The sequence below is a fragment of the Trachurus trachurus genome, assembly GCF_905171665.1.
Source record: "Trachurus trachurus genome assembly, chromosome: 18".
In the NCBI taxonomy this organism is placed as follows: domain Eukaryota; kingdom Metazoa; phylum Chordata; class Actinopteri; order Carangiformes; family Carangidae; genus Trachurus; species Trachurus trachurus.
The window spans coordinates 13,474,520-13,500,518 of NC_139909.1; the positions used below are offsets into that span (position 1 = coordinate 13,474,520).

Genomic DNA, 25,999 nt, shown 5'->3' on the forward strand with positions numbered 1-25,999 from the left:
AAAGTGGATAATACCATAATAATCACGGCGCTGCATTTTGGAAATCATCATTAAGAGCACATGGTCATAATAAACTTTGATAAAACCCTTTTCATTTCCTTCTCCTATTGTCACCTTGCAGCAAACTCCAGGTTTCGCTCGGTGGTTTTTGACTGGACACGCTCCAGCAGCTCCTCGCTGCCCCGCGCTCTTTGATATCTTTGATACTGTGCATGTTTCCGAGGGAACGGGCCGGTATGGCTTCGTTTACCGTGTGATGGGAGCCATATGGGTTAACCCTCGCTGGGGAAATGAAGGAAGATGGATTGACGAGAAGACGGACATTTTGTTGTAGCACAGAGGTGAACTTCCCAGCGCGTTACGTCTTTATCCATCTGTTTCCTAGTAACACTATAAATTTACAAAATAGTTTCTGAGGCCCCAATTTTTCTTTTTTTTACGTCAGTCGAGGGGCGATTTCGTACAAGAACCGGCATCTTTGTCCGATTATCAGATCGTATATATGCCGGGAAGTAAAAGCAGCAGCATGGACTCTATTAGTCCGTATCATTTAACAAGCGCACAAAAAAAACAGGCTTTAATCTGAGGCCAAAATACTCTTTATCAGGTTAATAAAAGAGCAAAGTGCTGTTATCTGAGCTTTGAATGAACTGTGTGGTCGTTCTGATGAAGTTGTTCAACTGATACAAATGTGCTTAATAGTAGTTGTAGTCGTTATTGTGGAGATAAAGATGATTTTTATGCCAATTTTTCATGCTTGTGAGTGTAAAAAAAAAGACTTTTAAGAGCTGAAATCATGATATAATTGATTTTTGTTGACCAATAGACATATATTACTTAAAATTCAGCTCTTAAAATGTGAATATTTCCTCGTTTTATTACTTTTAGATCCTCCAATTGTCGGCTTGGGCTCTAACAAGCTGTGCTTACATAATGTAAACCATAAAAAATAATGGCAGTATTAAAGAAAATAACTATTTAGGCTACTTCACCTATAATGAAAATAATTATCACTTCCACTATTTATTTACTTCCCTTTGTAAATAAAATACATCTAACACCTTCACACATGCAAAGATAAACAATAAACTCAATCACCACTGTGTGTTCATGAGCCACTGATATTGATCTGAATCAGTGTGAAAGTGTAGATTGACATGACACGACACGACGCGCAGCTGACTGTGCAGTAACCATGGTGACACATGCAGCTTCCAGGTTTACGAGGAGGTTTTTCAGCTTCCAGATGTGACCGAGGCTCATTAGGAGCGTCGGTGCCCAACAATCGTTTATCAGCTCCTTACAGCCGTGTTGACTGGGCAAACAAAGTGATAACACACAGCGGAGGGAGGCACAGCTGTTGGCACACACACACACACACACACACACACACACACACACACACACACACACACACACACACACAGCTGTAGCTACATCCTAATGAGCATTCCAACATGGGAACGTAAATATCCTGTTTTCACGTGTCGAGCTGTTAAACCAAGGTCGCGCACGTGTGTGTGTGTGTGTGTGTATATATATATATATATGCTCTATCAGATGACATCAGCTCCTGCTCTGTTGTGATTAATCTCTCCGAGCTTCGCACTCTTTCAGCTTCTTCACTCCTTCCTCATTTCCGTCAATTTATGTGACTCTGGAGACATTTTTTTTTGTTCTGTTTGTTTTTTTTTCCACACGTGTTGAAGACACACTCGACCTGTTTTGTAACAACTGCTGCCGTCTTTAAGATTGAGCTCTTGAAGAGGCCACTTTGTCAGTTACTATATGATCAGTGAATCTTCTTTGTCTGCAGATTGTATTTACCTGCAGGTGCTTTCAAAATGACAATTTATAACTTGACTATGGGCTCATTTCAGAAGAGCAAAGGTAAATCTTAGCATAAAGACCTGAGGCAGGAGGAAAAAGCTAAACTGCCTCTGCAAGTGAAAAAAAAAATCAACTTTTGATGATCTGTAAAGCTCAAAAATTAAATTGAAAAGTTTGATCTATTTGTGTTTAATCTCTTAGGGGAACTATGCAAGTCTCTGCTGTTTTGCTAACCCTCCTCCCGGCCATGTGCATTTGTTTTCAACGAAGCCGGCAAGAAAGCAATCAATAGAGCTGTAGATAACGTCATTTATCATATATGTGTGACGATGTGTAGCCTATATATTTGTGTAGTTTTATCCGTCATAAACAAGAGATTACGGGTTAAAAGATTACGGGTAAAGTAAAAGCTGCAGCTGTATTATATCACATAGGAGCATTGTTTCCTTTATAAAACATTTAAAAATCTTCAGAAATCTCACTTTAAGTTACGTTAAAGATCATTTTTTAGAAACCAAAACCCCGACTATGTGACAGTCTGAACTGCACAGACACCACATTGTATTGTGTGTTGCTCAGCTGCAGGATGGAAACAGTGAAGCAGCTGATTTCCCACAGTTACTCACAACTGAAACTGGCGTATTTGGTGATTTTTTTTTGTTAAACGTGATTAGAGTTTTCAATAAAGTTCTTTGCCACAAAACCTCCACCTCAGCACATTATCATTATTGTTCGTGGCTCCGTCTGCATCCTACTGTGCAAATGATTAAAACCCCACACAACACAGCCGTCATCTCCGTCCTTCCTCCTCCTCCTCCTCCTCCTCCTCCTCCCCGTCCCGTCTCCCTCCCTTCACTTTTGTCTCTTTCAACTCTCGGACCAACTTTCTCCTCTTCCCTCTGATCCCCGTCTTCCTTTTCATCCTCGTCCAGATGACCTGGCCATGAAAACACTCAAGCGTGCGCGTGCATGTTAGGGGTTTTCTTTTTTTTTTTGCAAAGACACAACATGCGTGCGTCTTGCGGACATGTCTCCACAAGTCTCCCTGCCTGCACACGTGAGTTGACTGTCCATCAGACGCTAAAACCTGGCAGGTTAAAAGAGAAAAGAAAAAGCTCCAGGAGAACGACAGGAAACTGGGTCAGGAAGATTTTTTTTGTGTGTGTCAGATTTGACGTTTTCGTTTTTATAAGTGCAGAAAACAAACCAATTAGTGTCAGAACAAAGGCCAGAGTTTGGTCTGTGTGTGTGTGTGTGTGTGTGTGTGTGTGTGTGTGTGTGTGTGTGTGTGTGTGTGTGTGTGTGTGTGTGTGTGTGTGTGTGTGTGTGTGTGTGTGCACCAGAAAACTCAAGATATTACTTAACTGACGTCACTTTGGCCTTGTCGTCTTCACTTATTATAAAGACGCAAAGCGAAACGCAACTTTCTCCTGCGTGTTTGCACGATGCAGGTTTCAAGACGCTGGCTCTCTCAGCCTCTTGTTGCGTACAAACACCTTACGTAACTTTGGAGATGTGCCCAAGGCCTGTTTAAATACACACACACACACACACACACACACACACACACACACACACACACACACACACACACACACACACACACACACACACACACACACACACACACACACCTACTGCCAAGGAATCGTTTAACTGCTAAACTAATAAAAGAAGAGAGAGGAAGAAAACGACTTGTGCCACTCCTGAAAAATTCGCCCTAAAACTGACTGTAACTCGATTCTCTAACGTGGGATTGAACCATAACAGGCCGAGGCTGCAGGGGGGCAGCGGGTGAAAAAACAGAGAGAGAGAGAAAGTGAGTGAGGGAAGGTGTGATAGAGAAAGAGAGAGAGAGAGAGAGAGAGAACTGTGTATTTTGGCAGCGCAGTCTGGTGTGGGAGGTTTATATTAGCAACCTCGAATTAAATCTAAATATTTGAAGTGATGGATTTAATTTGACTCAAAACTGGTGACTAATGATAAACATACATGCACCTGTATGCACACACAGACACACACACACACACACACACAAGGTTGTGCAGTTAGCCTTGCACTGACTTCCATTTATTATGAACCAGAACTAAAAGAAATGACATTTTCGACTCTCGGTTCCCACAAGGTTTGTGTTTTAAACCACACACACTTTCTCAATTACACCGAGTCACCTTTGTAATGCACACATGTTGCCGTGACGCCCGTTGCTGCACATCGTCGGTCTTGTCGGGGGGGCCGTTCATTGATCCTGTGACGGAAACTTCGCCCGCGCCTCTCTCTCTAATAAAACCCGATCCAGTGTGAACGTGTGGGATAAATATAGAGCAGATTTATGTTCTGATGGAGCGAGCGGCCCCGTGCTGCTCTATAGCGTCGCTATAGGAGGTTGTGTCAGCAGCCGAGGCCACACAGGCAGCAGCCGACACACGTGTGCATGACTTTAACTCAATAGCACTGTTTTCTACTCCTTATCTTCAACAAGATCCTGTGTAAAAAAGTTCGATTCCCAAGCCCTGGGTCCACAGGCAGCTGAGATTGAGCAACACCAGCTCTGCGAATGTTGCAAAGTGTTGTGTGACAGTGGTTGTGGTTGAGGCCTGGTGGTCACACTGGTTTGGGAAGATTGTTGACATGATTGTTTTCCAACTTTCCGTTGTCAAATTAAGGGCAATTTAGTCTTAATTTGACCATTTTTTTTACCAGCAGAGAAAACAGGGTGTGATTATCAGGGTATGTGTCAGACTCAGACCAGTGGGACGTCGGTGCCACCTGGTATTTGTTTTGAGACTTGGGAACCAAGTGGAGCCGTGGTCAACAAACAAAATGTCCGTTTGATGTTTCAGATTTAAAAAGAACCAATGACATCAAAGTCCAAATGTAACCTACGTCGGCAAATCTGCTCACACCAATTCAAACGCAACCAGCTGATTCATTTCCTGTCGATTAAATGATCATTGTTGCTGTAGCTGTGCATCATCTATCTACAGACGTTTGGGCTGATTACACAGCAGCATTAGTTAAGCATTAAATACTGAATTTATCATTTATAACGAACTCATTAGTATGTAGTTCATAAACACAGTTAAAAATGTTTTACCCATCATTGATAAGCACTAACTGTGTTTATAAACTACATACTTGAGTATGCATGCGTTATAAATGAAGAATTCAGTATTTATTAATGCTTAACTAATGCTTAATAGTGTATACTTATTATAAAGTGTTACCGACGATTATTATATCTGAAAACCTGATGGACGAGAGACAAAAGGACGGTTTCAACAGATTTTTATCGTTAAAATCATCTCAATGTACATTTGGCGATTCCCTATAGGCACAAAATCTTCCAGAATCCCACGTGAATCCAAGAAGAAAAACAAATATGGAGGACGACCCTGTTATGGTCTGTCTTGCCTGTGACGTTATAAAGGCTTTTTTTGGGTTGTTGCCATGGTTCCAATTGTTGGTCGTCGTCTTGTACTTAGCATTAGGCTCTGTTAGCATGTTAACCATGTTTATGAGCTGTAAAAGGAACAACACCCAGTTGGTGACACCTTCTGGCCCGCTTGCTCTCATTGGCTACTGCAGTTATTTGGAGACAGGAGGAGTTGGAGGTCTCTTACGTTACACTTATGGGCGTTTGATCAATGTGTTGAACCAACAAGACTTTTATTTCCTTTATCTTCTGGTCTGGTCTGTGTATATGAAACACAAGACCCTTTAAATGTCAAACATGGTTGATATTTACACTTCCAGCTCTGGAGGCTCCAACTCGATTGCGACCAATAAAATAATCGTATCAAAACATCACACTGGAGGATTATTGGACAAATAATCAGTTTAGAAATGGATGATCGAACCCCCCTCCCACACACCCACTGGTCATTGTGGGAGGGGCTAATCAGGCCTAGACCTTGTGGCCTTTACCGGCAGCCACAGTTGTTGCCATGATCGCGTTTCCCAAACACGGTGTCATGATCTCAACACAAATCTGAGCAGAGCGCGGCTCCGACCCCCTGATCCATGTGAATTGAGCCCTCTTGCTGTGCTGTGAGCTTTTTAAAATGTGATTATATGCTTCTCTGACACTGAGCTCCTCTGTTATGGCTGCTGGGAGGAGGCCATTTTATCTGAAGACCCTATCTGCTTTTAAAGTTTTGTAGCTCCGCTGCAGCAATAACAGCTAATCCAACACCGAGTCTGATTCCACACACCAGGATCCGACTCCAAAAAACTACAGTCGCTCCCTTGTGGACTGGAAAACGTTCAATGTTTGGAGGGATTTTCCCTCTTCTTCTCTGTGCTCAGAGGTCATCTGGTCAGCACAGAGATAAAAAAAAAAAAAAAAAAAGTACACATACACACACACACACACCGCACATAAACACACACGCTCTAAAAAAGACGGTTAAATCACAAAAACACAGACGGGAAAGACTAAAATTGGCGATTTCTCGGTCAAATTGGACCACACACATTTACACACGCACACACATCCACACGCACACCTGACAAATACACCCACATTCTGTGTGAATCAGACCACACACACACACACACACAGACACAGACACAGACACACACACATCGCGGGAGTACTGTTGCATGAAAGGGTGAGTCAGAGCCTGTCAGTGACCCCAAACAATAATAAAGTGGACCATTGAAGTGTAAGGACAGGAATGTCAATCACACACACATGCACACACACCGACACACACACCAAATTCCACCCAAATTAACACAAAAATGACACAAGATCCTATAACTTCATTTGGCCACACAACCTAAACACACACACACACACACACACATAGGGTGAGAAATGACTGTGTTGTTGTTTGTAGCTGAGGTCAACGGGTGTAACACACATCAAAGACTCGGTTTTATATAAAATTAAAGTGTGGAACTGTTACAGATCTGCAGCCTCGTGAGACACAGATCAAGGAAGGAAGTCGTAAAATCATGCGGACATGAATCAAACTCTCATCCAGATACGTGACGCAACGTAAAGAAAGTTTCCTCCCAACTGCAGCTGAAACTCGGCCAGTGAAGTTTTTTTTTTTAATCTCAAGTCCAGTTTTTTAAGGGAAAATATGTTAAAGATGTCCAGCTATTTCATGAACAAACAATCTGTATCTGATACAGTGTGAAACTGCTATCAAACATTACACATTTAAAGGACCTATACTCATTGATTAATTGATCATTGATCAGCTCTAGGTTCTACCGTACATTATAACACTCTGAAAGTATCAAAGCCTCAGTCCACAGAGAAATGCACACAGCCTCAATATTCAGAAACTGAGCCCTGAAACCAGCCGTCAGGACTTCCTGTGACCTTGTGATGTCACAATGAAGCAGACACCAAGCCCCGCCCCCCACCCATTGATAATCACCATCCAAGACTTGCAGAAAACAGTCAGCCAATCAGAGTGGACGCATCAATATTTAAGATAAAACACATTAAAAGTGTAAAACATGGGACCTTTAATTTTTAACCATTAAACAGAAACTTCCTGATATACGTTTTTATTTTTTTTTATTTTAATACAAACAAAGCAGGTTTCAGTTAAGAAACCTTTGTTTTTAATCACGAAATAGTGTTTTATATGATATGTTTTTGGTCTATAAGCTTATAGCAAACACCCGTGACAGCTTCCTAAAGAGCACCACTGCAAATCCTCAGTACTGAGAACAAGGAACTACTGCTTGATCAATTTGTGATCAATAAGACTTCCTGCTCTGCCCTATTAGGATTATTGTTATTACAGGGATGTGGTTGTTTTGGTAGCTCAATAACGGGTGACAGGTGTTAACCATGTCCAAACCTGAAGGAGCTGTTCAGTTAAATTCATTTTCCAGTTGGTTTTCACTGTGTGGCCTCGTCGTCCATCATCAGCAAAAACCAACAGAGCTCTTTCTCCCACCGGACCAGGACCTTCTGTGTTTACATGTGTTTGTTCATGTGTGAGTTCCAGCAGCGCTCATGAGGCAACACTGGAGCGTTCCTCATTATGCGATGCTCATTGTTCCTGGCGTCCTTTGTCTTAGCCAGGCTGGCATGGGGTGTGAACGCCAGCGCCACTCAAAGACGGGCCTGTTTCCAGAGTAAAAATAGCCGGCCTTCGCATGAGAACCAGGGGATCCCCCAACATGCAGACACAAAGCTCCACGTTTTCCATTTAGTCTCCGTACAGTATCAAGTCTAAACTATTCCTTATGTGACTTCCTGCCACCTCTGATGTGTCAGAGAAGGAAAAACTCAATTCAAAACGCACTCCTCAAGTTGTAAAATAGGCTTTTAATGCACTGGGTACGCCTAGGGTTCATTTTTACGATCTCATCAATGGAGCACATAAAGTCGTTTTAAACACATTTCTACAGATGCCTCCGCTGATACGAGATCGATGCCAATAAGTCTATTGGAAACAGACACAACCAAAGTCTCATATAGTTGCCTTTAAATTTCCTCATGTCATGACAGAGAGGCAACGAGGGGTCAGAAATGAAACACGACCCATGTAATCACAAACCATTTATCCTAAACTGTACTTCTAACCATGCTATTAACTTCACCCTACACTTGTCACCGGAGTTTCCAACAGCTGTGACCCAGTAATGATACGTTAAAGGTCCCATATATAGATAGAAGATAGATAGAAGATAGATGTTTGTATTAAAGCTCCTTCAGTATAAAGGTAGATGTTTGTGTTAAAGCTCCATACAGTATAAAGGTAGATGTTTGTGTTAAAGCTCCATACAGTATAAAGGTAGATGTTTGTGTTAAAGCTCCATACTGTATAAAGGTAGATGTTTGTGTTAAAGCTCCATACAGTATAAAGGTAGATGTCCATGTGTAGTGTGATTATAAAGCAGCTCTAGGTTCTATATTAATACTGTGAAAGTATCAAAGCCTCAGTCCACAGAGAAATGCACACAGCCTGTATTCAGAAACTGAGCCTTAAAACCAGCCGTCAGGACTTCCTGTCACTTTGTGATGTCATAACAAGGCATTTCACTGTTGGTTTCTCTGTTTGTTCTCTGTTTAACCTGAAATCTGCTACATTTCTATTCAATCACTCAGAAAACACTCTTTTGATTGGCTCACCAAAGGGGTCTGCAACGTTGTGATGTCACAACAAAGCATGGGTTTGTTTTTTTATTACTAAAGCTCCAGAAAGAGGCCTCAAAGGAGGAGATGTAAAACTTATCTGAGGTGGTTTTTGGTTCTTAAACTACATCTCCAAGACAGAAGAAGTGTAAAATAAGGAACCTTTACTGGTTGACAATCATTTAACGGATCATATCAAAGGATTATGGACTATTATGGGCTATTTGTGCCCTGTGTTTCCCCTGCTTTGTGATTCACTGTCAAGGACTTCACATCAAAACATTAGCATCTGTTTTCTGATTTAAAAAACAAAAGCTTTGATCAACGACACGTGGCCGACCGCGACAAAGGCTTTGTGTGTGTGTGAGTATCAGGCCTGAATGATCCTGGAATGGTGTTTCCACTCGTCGCTCGTTAGATGTCGTCCAAGGTTGGACCAGAAACGTAGCTATCAGATCATTCCCCCCCCCACTCATTCCTCAGAGGACGTGTTAAGGAAATTAGCCTCCGTTTTCAGCTGCGAAACGTGGCAGGAGAGACAGATGCACCGGTTTAGTATTTCAGGATGGACTTAACTTATCCCTCCACGTGTTTTTGCTCGGCAGCATGAGGAGGACCACCACTGGAGGAGAGGAAGGGAGGGAAGAAAAAAGCCTGACACGTTTCACATCTCTCCTGACGGACGCTGGATCTCGTGTGGCAGACGCTCAGTCCGAGCTTCCTCTCTCTGACGGCAGTGCGGTTACAGTTTCACTGAGGCCTCTCGCCGGGGCGGCTTCACGCATCAGCGGGAGCTTCCAGCTTCATCCCTGCAGGTTTTTTTTTCTTCCAAATGACCAATACGTATATATACCCTCACCTGACACACACTGTACTCTGTGTGTGTGTTTTCTTGGTAACAGAGACAGGGAGAAGCCACAGGTGCAACTCTGGAGGTTTATATTTGATTATTGCTCCAATGTGAGTCCGGATTGGTCCAATCAGACCTTAGTGTTCACTTGTCAGCAACAGCTTTCCTCCAACACTGACTTCACTGCAAAAACTGAAAATCTTAACAAGAATATTTGTCTTATTTCTGGTCAAAATGTCATTTCTAGTCAACACTAATCTCATTATACCTAAAATATGTATATTTATACATATACATACATAGTTATACATAAAGAAGTAGCTTGTTTTTAGACACGTTTTACTTATTTCAAGTCTATTTTCATTTGAAATAAGTAGAAAAATCTGATAGTGGAGCAAGTTTTTCTTCCTTATTACAAGCACAAAACACTTCCTTTCACAGGCAGATTTTTCTACTCATTTCAAGTGAAAATTAGTTTGAAACAAGTGAAAATGATCTAAAAACAAGTTCATTTTTAGGTGATGAGTCTCATTTAAAGTGGAAAGAGATTAGTTTTGACTAGAAATGAGACATTTTGACAAGAAACAAGACAAATATTCTTGGAAAGATTTTGAGTTTTTGCAGTGTTGCCTCAGGACAAACAACAAACCATGTCACTTTTGACTTGGAGTGACTGCAGCCAGACAGAAGTGAAACTCCCTTAACTTCACAACTTTTGTTTTTATTAAAGAAAAACACCGACAGGCATCTCTATATTTCTGCCTCTACAGACGCATTAGAGCAGCACGATGTGAACATGTTTATCTAAGGAGATAAGGATGGCTTAAAGTGGAACCTCTGGGGGGATTATCCCACCTCCTCCATCACTGCATATTTCATCTCTGCAACACATCTGTAACCCACTTCCCAACCACGATCCCGCTCGACAGCTTCTGACTACTTTGTGCCTTTTCACCAAATGGCTCCAATATGTTTCCTTTACGCACGCCATTTAACCCGTTTAGTCCAATAAACGCTGTCCGGACAGACAGACGCGCTTATTGCCCCCCACTCTCACTCTCTCTGCCTCCACTTCGCTTGCTTGGGGAGATCCACATTCTTTGACCGAGCCAGAGAGAAGCGGGGGCGAGCTTCTCCAGAACCGAGTTACTCCTTTAAGAAAAATGTGTCTGGAAAATTCCCTTAAACTTTATATACTATATAAATGACAACTTTACTCCAGCAAAAACAAAAAGAAGCGCGTAAATATGAGTCTGTATGTAAGATTCAGCTTTAAGTTCAACCCCATGCTGGTGTTTCTTGTCAGTTCAGCGCACAGCAGAGAGTTCCTCCAGGTTTTACCTACGCTAAAAAAGAAAAGAGGAAACAACTTCCCCTGCAAAAGAGACGAAAAAGCCGCAGACAGAGAGAGAAAGCGAGTGGAGCTTCTTACCTCTGATATGGACATGTTCAGGTAGACAAAGAGCCCCGTGGTGGAGGCGATCTGCAGGACCACCACCACTATCACCACCATCGCCACCCACATCTTGGACGGCGCCTCCTTGCGCCTCGTCCCGCTCGCTCCTCCGGCCGGGACCATCATGTAGGTGGTGGACTCGCTGCTCACCGATCTGAAATAATCCTGGTGCTGCTGCTGTGCGTTCGGAGTGGCCATGGCATTCCCGACGCATGAGTAAGACTCGGGAAAACCGCAAACACACACAAAAAAGGAAAACAATAAACAGTTTCCACAAGACTTTGACCGAGTGACCGAGAATTTAAAAAAAAGTCCGGAGTTTTTAGAGCTCCATGCGTCCGAGGAGCTGCTCGCTTCTCTCAGCGGGAGAGGAGGAGGAGGTGGAGGTGGAGGAGAAGAAGTAGAAGTAGAGAGAGAGAGAGACGAGCTGAGAGTTAAAGTGTGGACGAGTCCATGTCTGTTCAGCTGCTCAGCTGCTGCGTAAAGTGGGAGCTGGTGGAGGAGAGAGAGAGAGAGAGAGAGAGAGGGGTTGGCCTAGCCTCTTCATCACCCTGGAGCAGTGGAGGAATGCTCTCTCTCTTTCTCTCTCTCTCTTTCTCTCTTTCTGCTGTCTAGGCTTCAACAGAGGAAAACCAAGAAAAGAAGAAAAACATAAAAAAACAGATTTTTTTCTATCTTTTTTTTGCCAATTTTCCTTCATCGAGGAACAAAATATGTTATCTCTCTCTCTCACTTTTTTCTTGCATTTCATGCCTCAAAATCTTCTCCCTCCTTTAAAATGCAGGTTCTTCACATATTTGAAATACATTGACTTTTTGTCTCATTTCTAAATACAGTATGTCACAATATGACGCAAACAGATCCAAATTGTTTCTGCAGCAGCTGTGTGTCCACTCTGACTCTGCTGCAAGGATTTGATCTATTTCAACAATCCGTGTCAAAAAGAAAAAGTTTATCATTTCTTTATGATGATGTGTTTTTTTTTTTTTTTTGACAGTTTGTTGATTCCATATTGACCTGACAGAGGGCGCTGTCTCCCTCACTGCTCAGATTTAAGGAGCTGCTGAGGGAGTGAAGTGAAATAATAGTTGATTAATCAGTTAATGTCATTATTTGATTAACAAAAAACAAAAAGAAAGTAAAAACATCTCTGGTTTCAGTCACTTAAAGGTGAATATTTACCAGTTTTGGGATGGGTCGTCGAACAAAAGCACCTTTTTCAATATTTTGACAGTGTAGCAAAGGATCAATATGTTTAATCAAGTGCAGATTAATCAATAATGGAAACACTTTGTTGGAGCTGTAGCTTTCTCTCTCTGTGTGTGTGTGTGTGTGTGTGTGTGTGTGTGTGTGTGTGTGTGTGTGTGTGTGTGTGTGTGTTTCTGTGGCTTTCCACTGTTTGAGAGCAAATATTTGCTCAGCGCCCTCCACTTTATCGCCGTGAAACAAGTGCAGTCACGATTAAATATTTAAACTTTGGTCTCCAAACACATCACAAAGCTGCACTCAGTCGGTCAGACATGAAGCACTGTGCACAACGCAGGTTTCAGAGAGAAAGCAGCGACCTCCTCCTCCTCCTGGTCGTCTGTCCTCGTACACAGACCGACGTGATCCAGCTCATCTTTCCTCCTCAACAGACAACAAAAGGTTTTTTAAAGGAAGGAGACAGACAAAAACTGTGTTTACAGCTCAGCTCTAAACAACAGCCTTTGTTTCCTGTCCATCGCTGCAAACAGCTGGGAAGCAGTGTGTGATGCAGTGTGTGTGTGTGTGTGTGTGTGTGTGTGTGTGTGTGTGTGTGTGTGTGTGTGTGTGTGTGTGTGTGTGTGTGTATGCCCAGTGTCGGGGCTGTTTATGCAGGATGGGAGGCAGATGAGCTTGGGTCAGAGCCAGACCAACAGCTCCAGACCATCAGAGTGAAAAATTTCTACATTTATTCTTCTACAAAGCAGAGAAAACTGACTTCAAACCAACGCCCCTACACCTCTGCTCCTTTCTCTGTCGAGTTTCCTCTGTGCAGCATCGCAGTTGGACGCCTTCGTTCTCCGTTTTGTCTTTTCCTTTTCTGACGTTTGCATTCTAACTAGCTAGCAAACGGCCCAATCTTATCACTTTCCAATAGTGGGTCAAATGCAGCCTCAAATTTGCTCTGTATTACTACTACAACCATTTTTTTTTCATTCACCATCATCTTCAACCTTATCATTTTTAGTGAAAAAGCTTTACTTTTTGCAGAAATCTAAATGTCTACCAACTACAAAGCTAGCGGTTAGCTGACAAACTCTAAAGTGTCAAATATTTCCAAAAAAGGTTGGCTGAACAAAAATAGAATTAAAACTTTTAATAATAACTTTATTAATAATAATAACTTTTACTTCTTCCACAAAGCAGAAAGCAAAACTGACTTCTAACCAACGCCCCTACACCTCTGCTCCTTTCTCTGTTGAGTTTCCTCTGTGCAGCATCGCAGTCGGAGGCCTTCATTCTCCGTTTAGGGCTTTTTGATTTGTGAACGTTGTTGTCAAATGTGAGAGGGATCCAAGCAGATTCTGGCACGGTCCCTTGAGTTTTTGCTCCAGATGTTAAAGCCATCCATTGCAGTGATCGGGACTTGACGTATACCCAAGTCGCCCCCCAAAGAATCTGCAAAGGAGACGGAATAAAATCTGGACTGACTTGAAATATCAAAACATATGTGGTGGAATCTCCAGCATTGAAATTATAAGAAAGAGTCCGTGTCAACAGAAACACTTGTGATAGAAAGCGTTTGGCATTTGAAGATGACTCAGCGCTGAAAGGTCACAGGTTTGACCCCCTGAAACAGTCAAATCTCTGTCGAAGGATAACAGGATAACACTCAACACCTGCACTGGTTGCCTGCAGTCAAACTCTTACATGTGCAACTATCCCAGAGAGATTTGGAAACGATTAAGTGATTCCACAGCTATAACATTTGCTTTAAATTGTTGTTTTCCCAAGTTTTCATCAAATCACTGTTGTTTCTCCAGGCTGAGTCCAATATCTTCCTTACCCGAAGTTCACCACAGGCAACATCCTCTGGGAAGGCCTCCAAAACAGAGATGCCAGAGCCTGTTGTTCTAATGCGAAACAAAGCCTGTGATCAGTTCAGATTCTCAGTGGTTTATAAAAAAGGACGACAAGTTTCCGAAAAGTCCAAGGAAACGTCCCTTCTTGAGCTTCTCAAACCTTCTCCTGATCAAAATATCTGTTGGAGACACGCTAGGCATGCGGAAGACCTGCAGAAAGGTGGATTAAGATGCAGGGAAGGCTTCCTGTGTTATGTCAAGGCTCATGTTTTACCATCACATCCACAGTAACAGAGATAAGCATCTGATTTGCCGAAACAGAAACACCTGGCGATCCGCAGTAGGTCGTTTAACAATGCTCACCACTGTTCTGAAGGTTTTCCCAGAATCCTCAAAGACTCTTAAACATTTGGATGAAACAAATAATCCGTCTGTTCTCACATTGAGACTGCCAGACATAAGCTCTTTGTCTTTAAAAGCTTTCCTAAGACAAATATACCTTCGCTAGATGGATTTGTTGGATTTGATGAATTGTGATAAAAAAGAAAAAAAATCCCATTGTCTTTCCCTCTGGGGTCAACACAAGGTTGACGTTTTAATGAAATGGCTTAAAAACAGCTGGATGAATTGAGAGATCTTTAGTGGCCCCCTGATTTTTCACCTGGCATCATCATTGGGTCAAATTCTTTGGTTTATTAGCTGAGTTTTGTTCAGTGCTATCTTGCAAATTTTAGCACCATAACAAGAGGCTAACCATCAATATTAGCATGTTACGTTATTAGTATGGGTCTTTAGCTTGACAGATGCTAGCAGGGCTCCTCGTGTAACTGGTTATTTTGCATGAAAAACCAACATATATGCAAGAAACATAAATATCTACCAATAGAAATGATGAGAAACTTTAAAATTATGGTTCACTTAGTATAAATTTGGCAAGAAGACCAACTAAATATTTTTTCATCAGATGGTTAGAAGGGTCTGAAAGGTTCTTGGGAAAAGTCTTTGTAAATGATATCCCAGGTTCTTCAAGGATCATCGAATGTTTATTTTTAGAAAATCTGATTCCTACCCCTGTGATTTGGAAATTTAATGTTGAAAATATATGAAAGACAGACTACTGGGGCTACTGAAAGCCACCATTGTTCTCAGCCCCGGGTTTTGTAGTGATGTAAATAACAAAGCTTTTGTTGAGTTAAGTTTTTGCGACACTCATGCGAAGCCAACACATTCTGCGCAAGTACAACAACACTTAATCATTGTTTTTTATGATCAGCAACCAAGGTAGGGAAAATAAAACAGCCTCTTGTGACCCATCACTTAAACAGTGTAACACAGAGGTCCGTCTGACTCTGCGGGTGTGCTGATCCCGTCTCACTCAGATTTACGAACTCACAGCCAGTAGCCAATGGCAGTGTCATAAAATAGTCTGACTGGTGCACTCAGCAGCCCTGAAATACTGTTCTGTATGTATCATACCTGGGACAAATTGTATTTCCACTGTTTTGTTCTTCAGTTTTATTCCACGCTGTTTTATTATGTAAGAAAAATGCAGTTGAGCACATATGCTTTCTCTCTGGTAGTAGCTGCCTTCACATTTGAGACTGGAAGCTGTGAAGGAGCATTTGTTAGTTTGGCAGGACACCTCTTTCCCAGACGGTTAAATCAGTGGAACGAGCAGTCCTGTAGTTACAGGCCAATTTCTTTAATCTTAAGGCTACTGCTGCTTGCGATAAGGTCGACATAAAACTCTAAAAACATGTTTAAAATTTCAGAGGTTCAGTGTTTTAAAAAATCACTCTAATTCGACCTGACATCATCGAAGCTGTGCGATAAATCAAACTCATCTGGAAAAGAAAATGGAAACAAATGCTCCAATTTATGTCCAATGTTTCAAGCTAGGAATGATGGGAATTTGTGTCCACGTAGAAAAAAAAAAAACCCTCCACATGTCTGAGCTGTGTGATCCTGGCGCGGCGCTGAGATACAGTCAGACAGGATCAAGTGAGTGCCGGTAAAAAACGAGTCGACCACGAATAGCCGTGTCATCAGGAGAGAAGAGAGGAAACTTCTTCAAAAGAACTATTTGTACATTTTTCTATTCCTACATCACCACCGTTAGCATTAGCAGCTGTTTACGTCCAAAAAGTCTGGAAGAAACAATGTGAGTTTTCATCATATTTCATTCCTTTACTCACTAAGCGCTCCACAGACGGGAAGCTACGTCAAAGCTCAAAACTCATGTGTTTTCCTCTACTGACGTTTGCATGCTAACTAGCTAGCAAACGCCCTGATCTGATCACTTTCCAATAGTGGGTCAGTGTAGCCAATCTGCCCTTTATCATGACTACAACCTTTTTTCTTTTCTTTTTTTTTATTCACCATCCTCCCCAACCTTGTCATTTTTAGTGAAAAAGCTTTAATACATTTTGCAGAAATCTACAAGTCTACCAACTGAGAACTGAGAGCTACAACTAGGCTAGCGGTTAGCTCACAAACTCTAAAGTACCAAATATTTCTAAAAGAGAGCTGGCTGGAACATAAATAGAATTACAATTTTTAATAAAAATATTAATTAGGTGGCCAGAAACATGAAAACAATGAAATGAAAATAAATAAACACTTCTTTTAATAGCTATCACAGTTTCTTCTTGGTGGATTAAACTGAATGATATTTCATAATTAACTATAGGCCTAGTTTTTTCAACAAATTAACAGGGCACCAAATATCAGATGAATAAAGTTAAAGTTGTACCTAAACATTGTATTTATGTGCCAAAAATGACTGAAAGACCCTTTAAGATGTTACTTTCGACTTGTGCAAGTAAAGAAACACACTAACAGGCTTATCTGTATTTTCAGGACACAGATAGTGTAATTGATCCTCCCCAACTCCATGAAAGTACTAAATGTACATTGAATATCTGGCGGATGCAAACTGTTTCAGTTATAAATGGCGAATAAATTGAATTTTCGAAGGATTAAGCTTCCGCTGGGACAGACAAAGAGATTATATATCTCTGCCATATATTTTCTGGTACTGCATATACAACCTCCTCTGCTATAAGCTACATATGCGTCATTATGCTGCTTCCCTTTTCCATCTCCTCCCTCAGTCCATCCGTCTTCCTGGCAGTCAACCACCACCTGACAACACAACAAGCATTTCTCCAGATGTTTGTGTGTATGTGTGCCTCAGTGTGTGTGTGTGTGTGTGTGTGTCCTCTGACACCACAGCTGTCCACCCAGCCCTGCAGCTTATCTATGTGTGCACGTGTCTCAGTGTGTGTGTGTGTGTGAGTGTATCAGTCAGTTAGGGTCCTGTGGTGAGAAAACATAATGGTGATCAGCAGTGGGAGTCAAAAGTTCAGACTCAGCATTCCATGACATATTATGTATCAGATCCCAGGGACTATCACACACACACTTGTATTGTGCACTGTTTTCGTGGATACTGTACGTAGCTCAAGTTAAACACTTCCAACGTTTAGCTCCAAGAAGAAAAATGTGAAGTGAAATATGGGATTTTATTTTCTGTCACTAGTTGTATCTGTAAAAGTCATTAAATGTAACGGAGATGGCTGGAGAACTAAAGAAACCTCCACCCTGACACCTTTTCTGACACTGTATTGAGTTTGGTCTCCATACGACAATTTCTACAACTTTCCAAATCCAACAATCGGGTCAGAGAGACGTCAGGGATTTGACCGACTGTCCTGTCTAAATATAATGAGGCACTATGCATGTGTGTTTTGGTGTCTGAGAGATATTACACAAACTCTCAACAGTAAGAAGCAAATGTCTGCCAATAAATCATACAGCACTCTAGGTTGTTTTTAACCCAAAATCAGAGCATTGTCAACCTTTTACACTTCAGTCTCACAGAGATTTCTGTACCGAATTTTATTTGTAATCCATCCGAGACATTTCTCGTGAGACGTTTCCCCTATGGTGGTGCTAGAGGAAAAGTCAGGAGCATTAATGTCTGTATAGTTCGTCGGTTTTTTAGATATTTGGGCCTTTACCACGTCATTTTAAAGTTAGATTTAGGGTTGAATCTGAATCTGGACTAGAATCATTACATGATTTTAGTTCAAACTCCTTGTTGACCCAGTTCCCCCATTCAGACCAGGTTGTCAATGATCTCACACACTCCTATATTTATGCTCACACACACCGACTTTGTCTTCCCACCCACTCACTCCATCTGTGTCGGAGAGAGAAAGAGAGAGAAGTGCTTTGTGTTGTTTGCAGCTCTGTGTGTATTTGTGTTTCCATGCATGCACAGATGCAAACATCAGCATTGGTCTCTTTGTGTGTTTCACTTTGATTGCTAACCCATTTTCTTCAGCTGTAGACGTGTGTGTACTCGAAACTGATGACGAAGAACAATAAAACTCTTTGTTGCAAGCTGCTGTTTAGAGGTTCAGCAAATCTTTTCTTTCAGCAAATGTAGCATTTCGCTGACATGTTCAAGGAGTTGGTGATTAATAACAAAAAGAATAGAAAATAAAACTGTTTTTATTCTCATTTCTTTGAAGGCTCACGTCACCATTTGGTTGGGCACCATGGCTCCTTCTTCCTCCAGATCTGACCTCAGTAAGTTAGTGAGTATGAAAATGAGTTTCCTTGATGCCAGAACACAAATTCATCCCAAATGCCAATATTCATGTCGAGTGCGGGGGATGAATGGATCACTCTGCATCTAAATCCCCAACACTGTACTTGATTATAAACTTGTGCAGCGTGCCATGTAGTTGTGGTAGGGCAGAAATTCATGAAACCTCCACAACCAACTGCAGGTTTTGTTATTTTTGGATTCAAAAAAGTACTTTTTAGAGGTGAAACTTAAGTTTTCCATCCATATAAACTAAGATTACCTGCATGATAAAGGAAAATCTCACCAGTGAACCGAAAAAAAAGAAGTTATTATGAATGCACATAGACTAAGAATAATAATTACACAATATGATATAGATTCCTACAGAAAATTGCAATTAATTCCATCATCTTAGAGGTTAACCTTTCTGACCTCCTGCTGTAAGTACTCAGGAACTTGCTCTTGTGCTGCCATCTAAAGGACATATGTGGTAATTACTGTTGGATCTCAGTCAAAATTGCACCCATAACCCGAGCAGTTTTCCTTCTAATGCACATTTTATCTGTTATGAAATGAAAACCTTTGCCTTGTGGATGTGGTGGAAAGTGCTACGGTTTGTTTAAACTGCTAGTCAACCGTCTTTTTGTTGGATCTGTGGTTATCTCTCACAATAAACCGTTCAGGATTAAAGAGCAGGAAGAAAGTGGTGTTCATTCTGGCTCCCTCTGTGTTTTCTTTCCTCAAGCTCTTAACGAAGGCCAAATCTTCTTCGGTCTCAATAAAAGAAAAACAGACATGAAGCCAGCGTGTGTCACACTCTCTTATTGCTATCAAGTCTGTATCCAGAGATAAGCACCTCATCACAACCCTTTGGTGTGCATTACTTTTCCATCAAAAACAAAATTAACCTCGTAATCTTGATGATATTTATTGAGAAATGAATCCAATGAAAAACATTCACTTCAGATTACGGACCAATATTGTTCCAGTAAACCACGCTGGTAACATGGCTAGATATCAATATTTTTGTTCCTTTGTGCACGAGCGCACATTGCCAGTCATCACAAATATGATCCCGTTAGTTACGTTAAAACTCTAGACAGTCATTTTAGCCTCGTCAAGGGAGGAGGTGATGATGGTTTCAGCCAGTTGCTGGGCGAGTAGATGAAGGTCGCTGTCGTCCGCTATCTGCTCTCTGCTTTTGTCGTTCAAGACCCAGTCTATGATGTTACAGGAAAGAGCCTCAGCAAAGGCCTCCAACTTGGCTCCGCGTTGAGACCCGTCTTCGAAGTAATCTCTTGCCAGATCGTGTGTGGACAGCGAATGCATCAGGTGTTCCATTAAGTCCACTCGTTGGCTGTTGACAGATCCAGCATCGTCCTCCTTGTCCTTAGGCGTCGGCGGAGGAGGTGAAGGCAGAAAAACCTTTGCCAGGCCTCCTTTCAACCTCCGGGCAAAACTGTTCCTGCTCCTTTCAAGCTCAGGGAGGAGGGGTGTGGTTGGAGGGGCATCGGGGTAATCAAGGGATCCCATGATGGGGAGTCCAGAGTGGGACAGGGGTGGGTGGTAGGGCAGGAGCTCTCCAACTGGATCCATCTCTGTGTCCGTGGTCAAACTGTCTCTGTCTTTCCTAGGTCCATCCAAGAACGTCATGTTCTCAGCTTGTTCATCATCCATCTGCATCCCAGCTGATCTTGAACTCTGGGAACCGCCACAAATTTCCCTCAGAGCGATCTCAATCACCGCTGACGCCAACTCTTCAGCGAGCCTTTCCTGGCCTTCATTAGAGCCGGGCACCTCTGGTTCCGCCATTTCCATTTGGTCTATAAACGACTGGATTATGTTCTCTGCCATACTTTGAGCAAACTTCTCAAGAGCCCCAACATTTTGGTGGTTGCTCCCGTGGCCTGCAGGAAAACCAAGGTTTTCCAGATTGGGGTCTGGCATCCTTGAATCTTCACTCACTGCCTGCATCGGTTCCTGTGAGAATAAAAGCAATAATCTCGGTAAAAGGAAAAGAAATATAGGCTCAACTTTTTCCCTGAGATTCTTTTTTTCTCAACAACAATGTGGTGAAGGCTAGTGCAAGGTCCAAGGATGGTTTGAACCACTGCCTTGTTCCTATAATTAGTTCATTTTTTTTTGTATTTTTATTGGAATATTTCTTGCCAACATGTTGAGTTATTGTAAAGCCAAGAAGGACATAAATATTTCCCTTAAATGGTGCAGCAGTTGAGCTCTAAGCCTCCACTCTGCTCTGCTTCTACATTCCTTGCCTGTTTCAGATTAGAGAAGAAATAGATAAGCTACAAATTGAAAGTGTGTTGTGTGTTCAAGAAACAGTCAAAGAGAGAAAGTACAATCAGGGCTCTTGTAAAAATAAAGGAAGAAAACAGAGGCACAGAAAGAACAGAAAGTCCCCAGTGCGTTCTCAGATGGAAAGTAAGACTGAGGCCTCTGACCACAGCCTGTCACCATATGAGCTGTCGGGCAGCCAGGATGTGACAAGCAGGAAGTTCAGTTCGGTATCAGATTAGCACAAAAATACTGAGCTGGCTTCAGTAGCAGCAACCTGACATTTTTCTAAACTCATTTAGCACACAGCTGTAGTTAATGTAGATTGGGTTTTGTTTATAAATCGAAATGTGAAGCTGGGAAAACGAAATGTTACCTGAAAATATCAGGCTGCTGCTGCTTGCTGATGTACAAATGAAATAAGACAGCCGTTTCCATTTCAATAGAATGGGGAAAAAAAACATTGGGCAGATGCATGAATTTTGATTAACAAAGATTGATTCAGCAAACAGGAAATACTAACCCTGCAGATGTGTTTGTATAAACATTTATCAATATGACATAACATGGAAACTCATGCAGCGATCCTCCAGGGCATGGATTCACAATGCTGTATTGATAAGGTCTGGTACTGTTTGAATCAGTTATATGAATGAGGTCTAGACTGTCTAACTACTTTGCTGCAGGATTCTCAAAGGGCTGTGGGCTTTTCAAATGAGTCCTTTGTATCTCCTGTTGAAGATAGCAACATCTTCTTCGTATACTGTAGGCCTACATGATCAGTTAGATACAATTTGTCTAGGATAAGTCAGCTAACTTAGCGTAAAACCGCAACATGTTTTTTTGTACGTGTAATGTTCCTTCTTTACAACATTTGTTGACCTTTATCTTACCATTTTGGCAAGTTGTAAACCCTATACGAAGCTAGTTTGGCCAGAAAGAAAATATATTACTATCAATTGTGTAGTTTGAGACACAGCTAAGCTAATTGTTTCCAAACCTGTGCTAATTTAAGCAATTAGCTAGTTTAATCTCATGGTACAGCTACAATTGTATCAATCTACTAATCCAACTGTTGCTTACTTGATGTTTTGGATTGTTCACCTTTTAATCCCAAATTTTGGGTCTTTGGCTCATTAAAAAAAAAGAAAAAAAGAAAACCTAGCATGCATCAACCAATGGACTGTAGCGATTTACTGAGAAAGAGGACTAGACAAGACAGACTTTAAGAAAGTAATTTGAAATTGAAAGTGACAACCTTAACAATATCCTGATCTTCCTGGGTTGTGTTACTACAACTGTTTAGTTTAGTTCTGTCCAGCAATGGATTTCAGGATTATTTACGGCCATGTTGCAATCGAAATGATGGTTTGATTTTTCTGCCTGTGCAGGAGTATAATATGAGTGATATGTGATACAAATCTAATAGAAATGTTAGGCAAATCAGGTTATGTGGTAAGTGCTTTGTCTCTCGAACACTCACACATAAACACAAAGTCTCTCTGTCTTCTCTGAGCTTCGTCACAATGCAGCCAAAGCAAAAATATGTCACGGGAATCCACTTCACCAAAAGATTGCCATCTCCCCTGGTGTGCATGTTACAAACTTTATACAATTTGTCACACCTTTAACCTGTCATTACTCATTGAGTGGACCGTAGCCTGGTTTCAAAATGGAGACAACCCAGAGGGGAAGACAAGATAGAGACTGAAGCGCAGATGTGGAACAAATTACAGCTAAAACAAAGAATGTTTTCTCTGGGCAGACTCACTTGGACATCCTGATGGGCAGAGGAATGTGAATGAGATGAGGATGCTACTTTATTCCTGGATGTACTTGTGTTGCACAATCCTGTCTAACCTAATGCTGATTTGGTAACACAAACACCTCACCTACAGCTAAAGCAATCTACATCAATGCCCACAGGAACTGGACACAAAGCAATTCAGTGTATTGCAAAATATTGTTGGCAATGCACTGTCTCAGGTGACCTTCCATAAAAACTCAATTTCTTCCATAAATATTTTCATTCTTTGTATTGAAATATGACAAATCCAGAGAAAAGAAATCTTTAAAGAAATAGGCTATATGGTTTTAAAATCCACTTTGTCACACAAATTACCAAATATATTTTCCAGACCGATCATCTTTTGTCTTCCCCCCAAAAAACTTAACCGATAAGAGATTTAAAGCTACAAAAGTAGTTAAGGCAAGAAAAGAAAAGGGCATCTCCTGATTTACTGCAATAACTGGCAAGTCAGAGGAGGAATCCTAGGGGCCAGTTGGAAGACAATGAAGCCAATAGTTACATAAATGTAATAAAAAAAGAAAAAGAAAACAAGACACAGAAAACATCAGGCAGCCATACTACCTGCAGGTCGACCAAGTCCTCAGTTAGTAACACGATGACGGTTTGCTCTTTGGTGTCTCTACTGCAAATGAGTTCATACGGAAATGGTTTGACAAATGAGTTCACAAGTTCCTTTCACTTCCTCTGTGTGTGTGTGTGTGTGTGTGTGTGTGCGCGCGCGCAAGCCTTATTTGCATCAATCTAACTCTGTAACGACAAGCTCAAAGTATGACAAAAAAAGGCCTTTGAGTGTGTCATTCTTAAACTGCTATAACCAGCATTTTACCATTGAATACAATTAAGGTGGATTTGTATCACATTACTTACAGTATGTAATTCTGATTATATTCTTGATTGACCAAAAAATACAGACAACAGTGAGAAAGGACTGAGACCTCAAGGTTTCTGAAAAGGAAAAATGGTCACCAGTACAATTCACATGATTGTGGATTAAAAAGTATTACCTTCCAAATAACACATACACAGGGATGTGGTCCAACAAAAGGATCGGGTTTGCATTAATTGTTATTGTGCAACGTGAACAATTTTATGACCTTGACTTTAGCAGCCAAACCCATACAGATTTACTATCAGCTTCAACTAAATCCTGAGAATTAAAGGCTGAAACAATCCACCCCCCGAGTCTACATAAGCAATCTGGAAGAGCATGCTCTCATACGAAAGCTTTTTGTCTTGGTGTTGGATGAGGACAACAGGGAGGGGCGATGAAATAAAAGCAGTGTTGTGAGATGATATCTCCCTGCAGGCCTCATTAGATGCCGAACTGCACTGCGTGAGCTGTAAAGGTTGGCGTTGCATTAGAGTATCCTGTTCATATAAAGTGAAGGTGGAGCTCAGGAACTTTCTTTGTTTTTTTGTTGTAGTTAAAAATAAAAATAAAAATAAAAATTGAACCTGTTAGTTTTGTGCTCCACACTGAACAAGGTGATGTTTGCTCACTTAAGTTTAATCATCCAGTTGTAGGGTCTGTGCAGAGATGATGTAGCTATATGGCATTATCCCCAGATCAGAAGATGGTTAAAATGAAATCTCCCCAGATTTATTTGATTCTCTTAACAAGCCTCAGAAACACTTTATGGCCTCAATTCCCGTCATTCAGACAAGAATCAAAGACGACCCTCCCAAACTCCTGGCAGCAGGACGGCTGTTAGCTGCCAGCTTCTCCTGATGTCCACTCTGAACTTGCCCTCTGGGTGCACGAATGTGATCCACAATTTTTTATGACCCTCTACAATCCAAACTATATTGAGTGCTGTAAGCCCCGGGAGGCCTGTTGTGCTCTCTCTGCACTTCAGGAAATGGTTATCTGCGTGTCAGAGAGCTGATTTCACAACATGAAATCATTCATATAGGATTAACTGTGAATTTAGAGGAAATCTGAAACACAAACATGTAGGAGAAGAAATATAACCTGTGGTTCATAACAGAACTACATTTACTAAATGTGAACTAAAGTGAATGCAGGTGTTCAACATGGCAAAATGTCACCAGACCCAACAACTTTGTTTTGACATAAACTCCTCGCACAAAATATAAAAGTATTAGGCAGAGGGTTAAATTGAAAAAGCTGAAATAAACAAAGGAAAAGCAAAAACCACAAACAGTTACAATATAAACAATAGTCTTGTAAAGCTGTGATGCCCCACATTTTCCATTTCAAGACTGGTAAAGGCCCAATACTATTCATATTTTTGCAGTAGGTAGTCATTGTAAGTAGTGGCTTATTTTAGTTGAAACACCATAGAAAAAACACAAATAACTTCAAATGAAATAAACAGTAGGTATAATCTGAATGGATGGGGGGAAGGGACGGGGTGCATGAATGCAAGAGGTCTGCAGGTGTTTAACATGGCAACAAATGTCACAAAATGTCACCAGACCCAACAACTTTGTTTTGACATAATCACCACAAAACTCCTCCCATAAAATATAAAAGTATTAGGCAGAGGGTTAAATTGAAAAAGCTGAAATAAACAAAGGAAAAGCAAACCGCAAACAGATACAATATAAACCATGTTTAGTCTTGTAAAGCTGTGATGCCCCACATTTTCCATTTCAAGACTGGCAAAGGCCCAAAAGCTACTACCGGTATTTGCAGTAGTCATTGTAGTAGTGGCTTATTTTATGTGAAACACCATAGAAAAAACACAATAAGTTAAAATGAAATAAACAGTAGGTATAATCTGAATGGATGGGGGGAAGGGAGGGGGTGCATGAATGCAAGAGGTCAGGCTGCTTGTTTGACGGAGTAATCGTGCTTTTTCACGTGCACTAGTGTAAATAATCTATGTCACATGATGTGTGTTTTGTCCTGACCTGACACAATAATCACCACTACAGTCAGTTACAGAGGGAAACGTCAATAAAAGCCCCAGAGACGTTTAAACTGCTACTCGTGCCTGCGTCGACGTTTCAAAATTCCACTCGCTCCTTCCCCCCGGG

General features: G+C 41.3%; 2 protein-coding genes across 2 annotated transcripts in view; both read right to left on the bottom strand.

Annotated features, from left to right (window-relative positions):
- tnfsf10l (TNF superfamily member 10, like) overlaps positions 1-11,594 on the bottom strand; it is a 66,536-nt gene extending 54,942 nt beyond the window's left edge. The window contains exon 1 of the mRNA XM_083993254.1: positions 11,224-11,594. Coding sequence (XP_083849380.1) covers positions 11,224-11,445 — 222 coding nt within the window. The 5' untranslated portion in view covers positions 11,446-11,594. The remainder of the gene's footprint in view (positions 1-11,223) is intronic.
- An 8,264-nt stretch (positions 11,595-19,858) lies between these two features.
- Positions 19,859-23,609, bottom strand: LOC311001310 (uncharacterized protein). The gene is made up of 2 exons (XM_083992357.1): positions 23,558-23,609; positions 19,859-20,871 (listed from the first exon to the last, which is right to left on the bottom strand). The coding sequence occupies exon 2, from the start codon at positions 20,863-20,865 to the stop codon at positions 19,987-19,989; it is 879 nt and encodes a 292-aa protein (XP_083848483.1). The 5' UTR covers positions 20,866-20,871; positions 23,558-23,609; the 3' UTR covers positions 19,859-19,986.
- Positions 23,610-25,999: the final 2,390 nt, after the last annotated feature.

Excerpts from the sequence above, each read along its gene's own strand:
- LOC311001310 (XM_083992357.1), bottom strand. The coding sequence starts at position 20,865 with ATGCAGGCAGTGAGTGAAGATTCAAGGATGCCAGACCCCAATCTGGAA.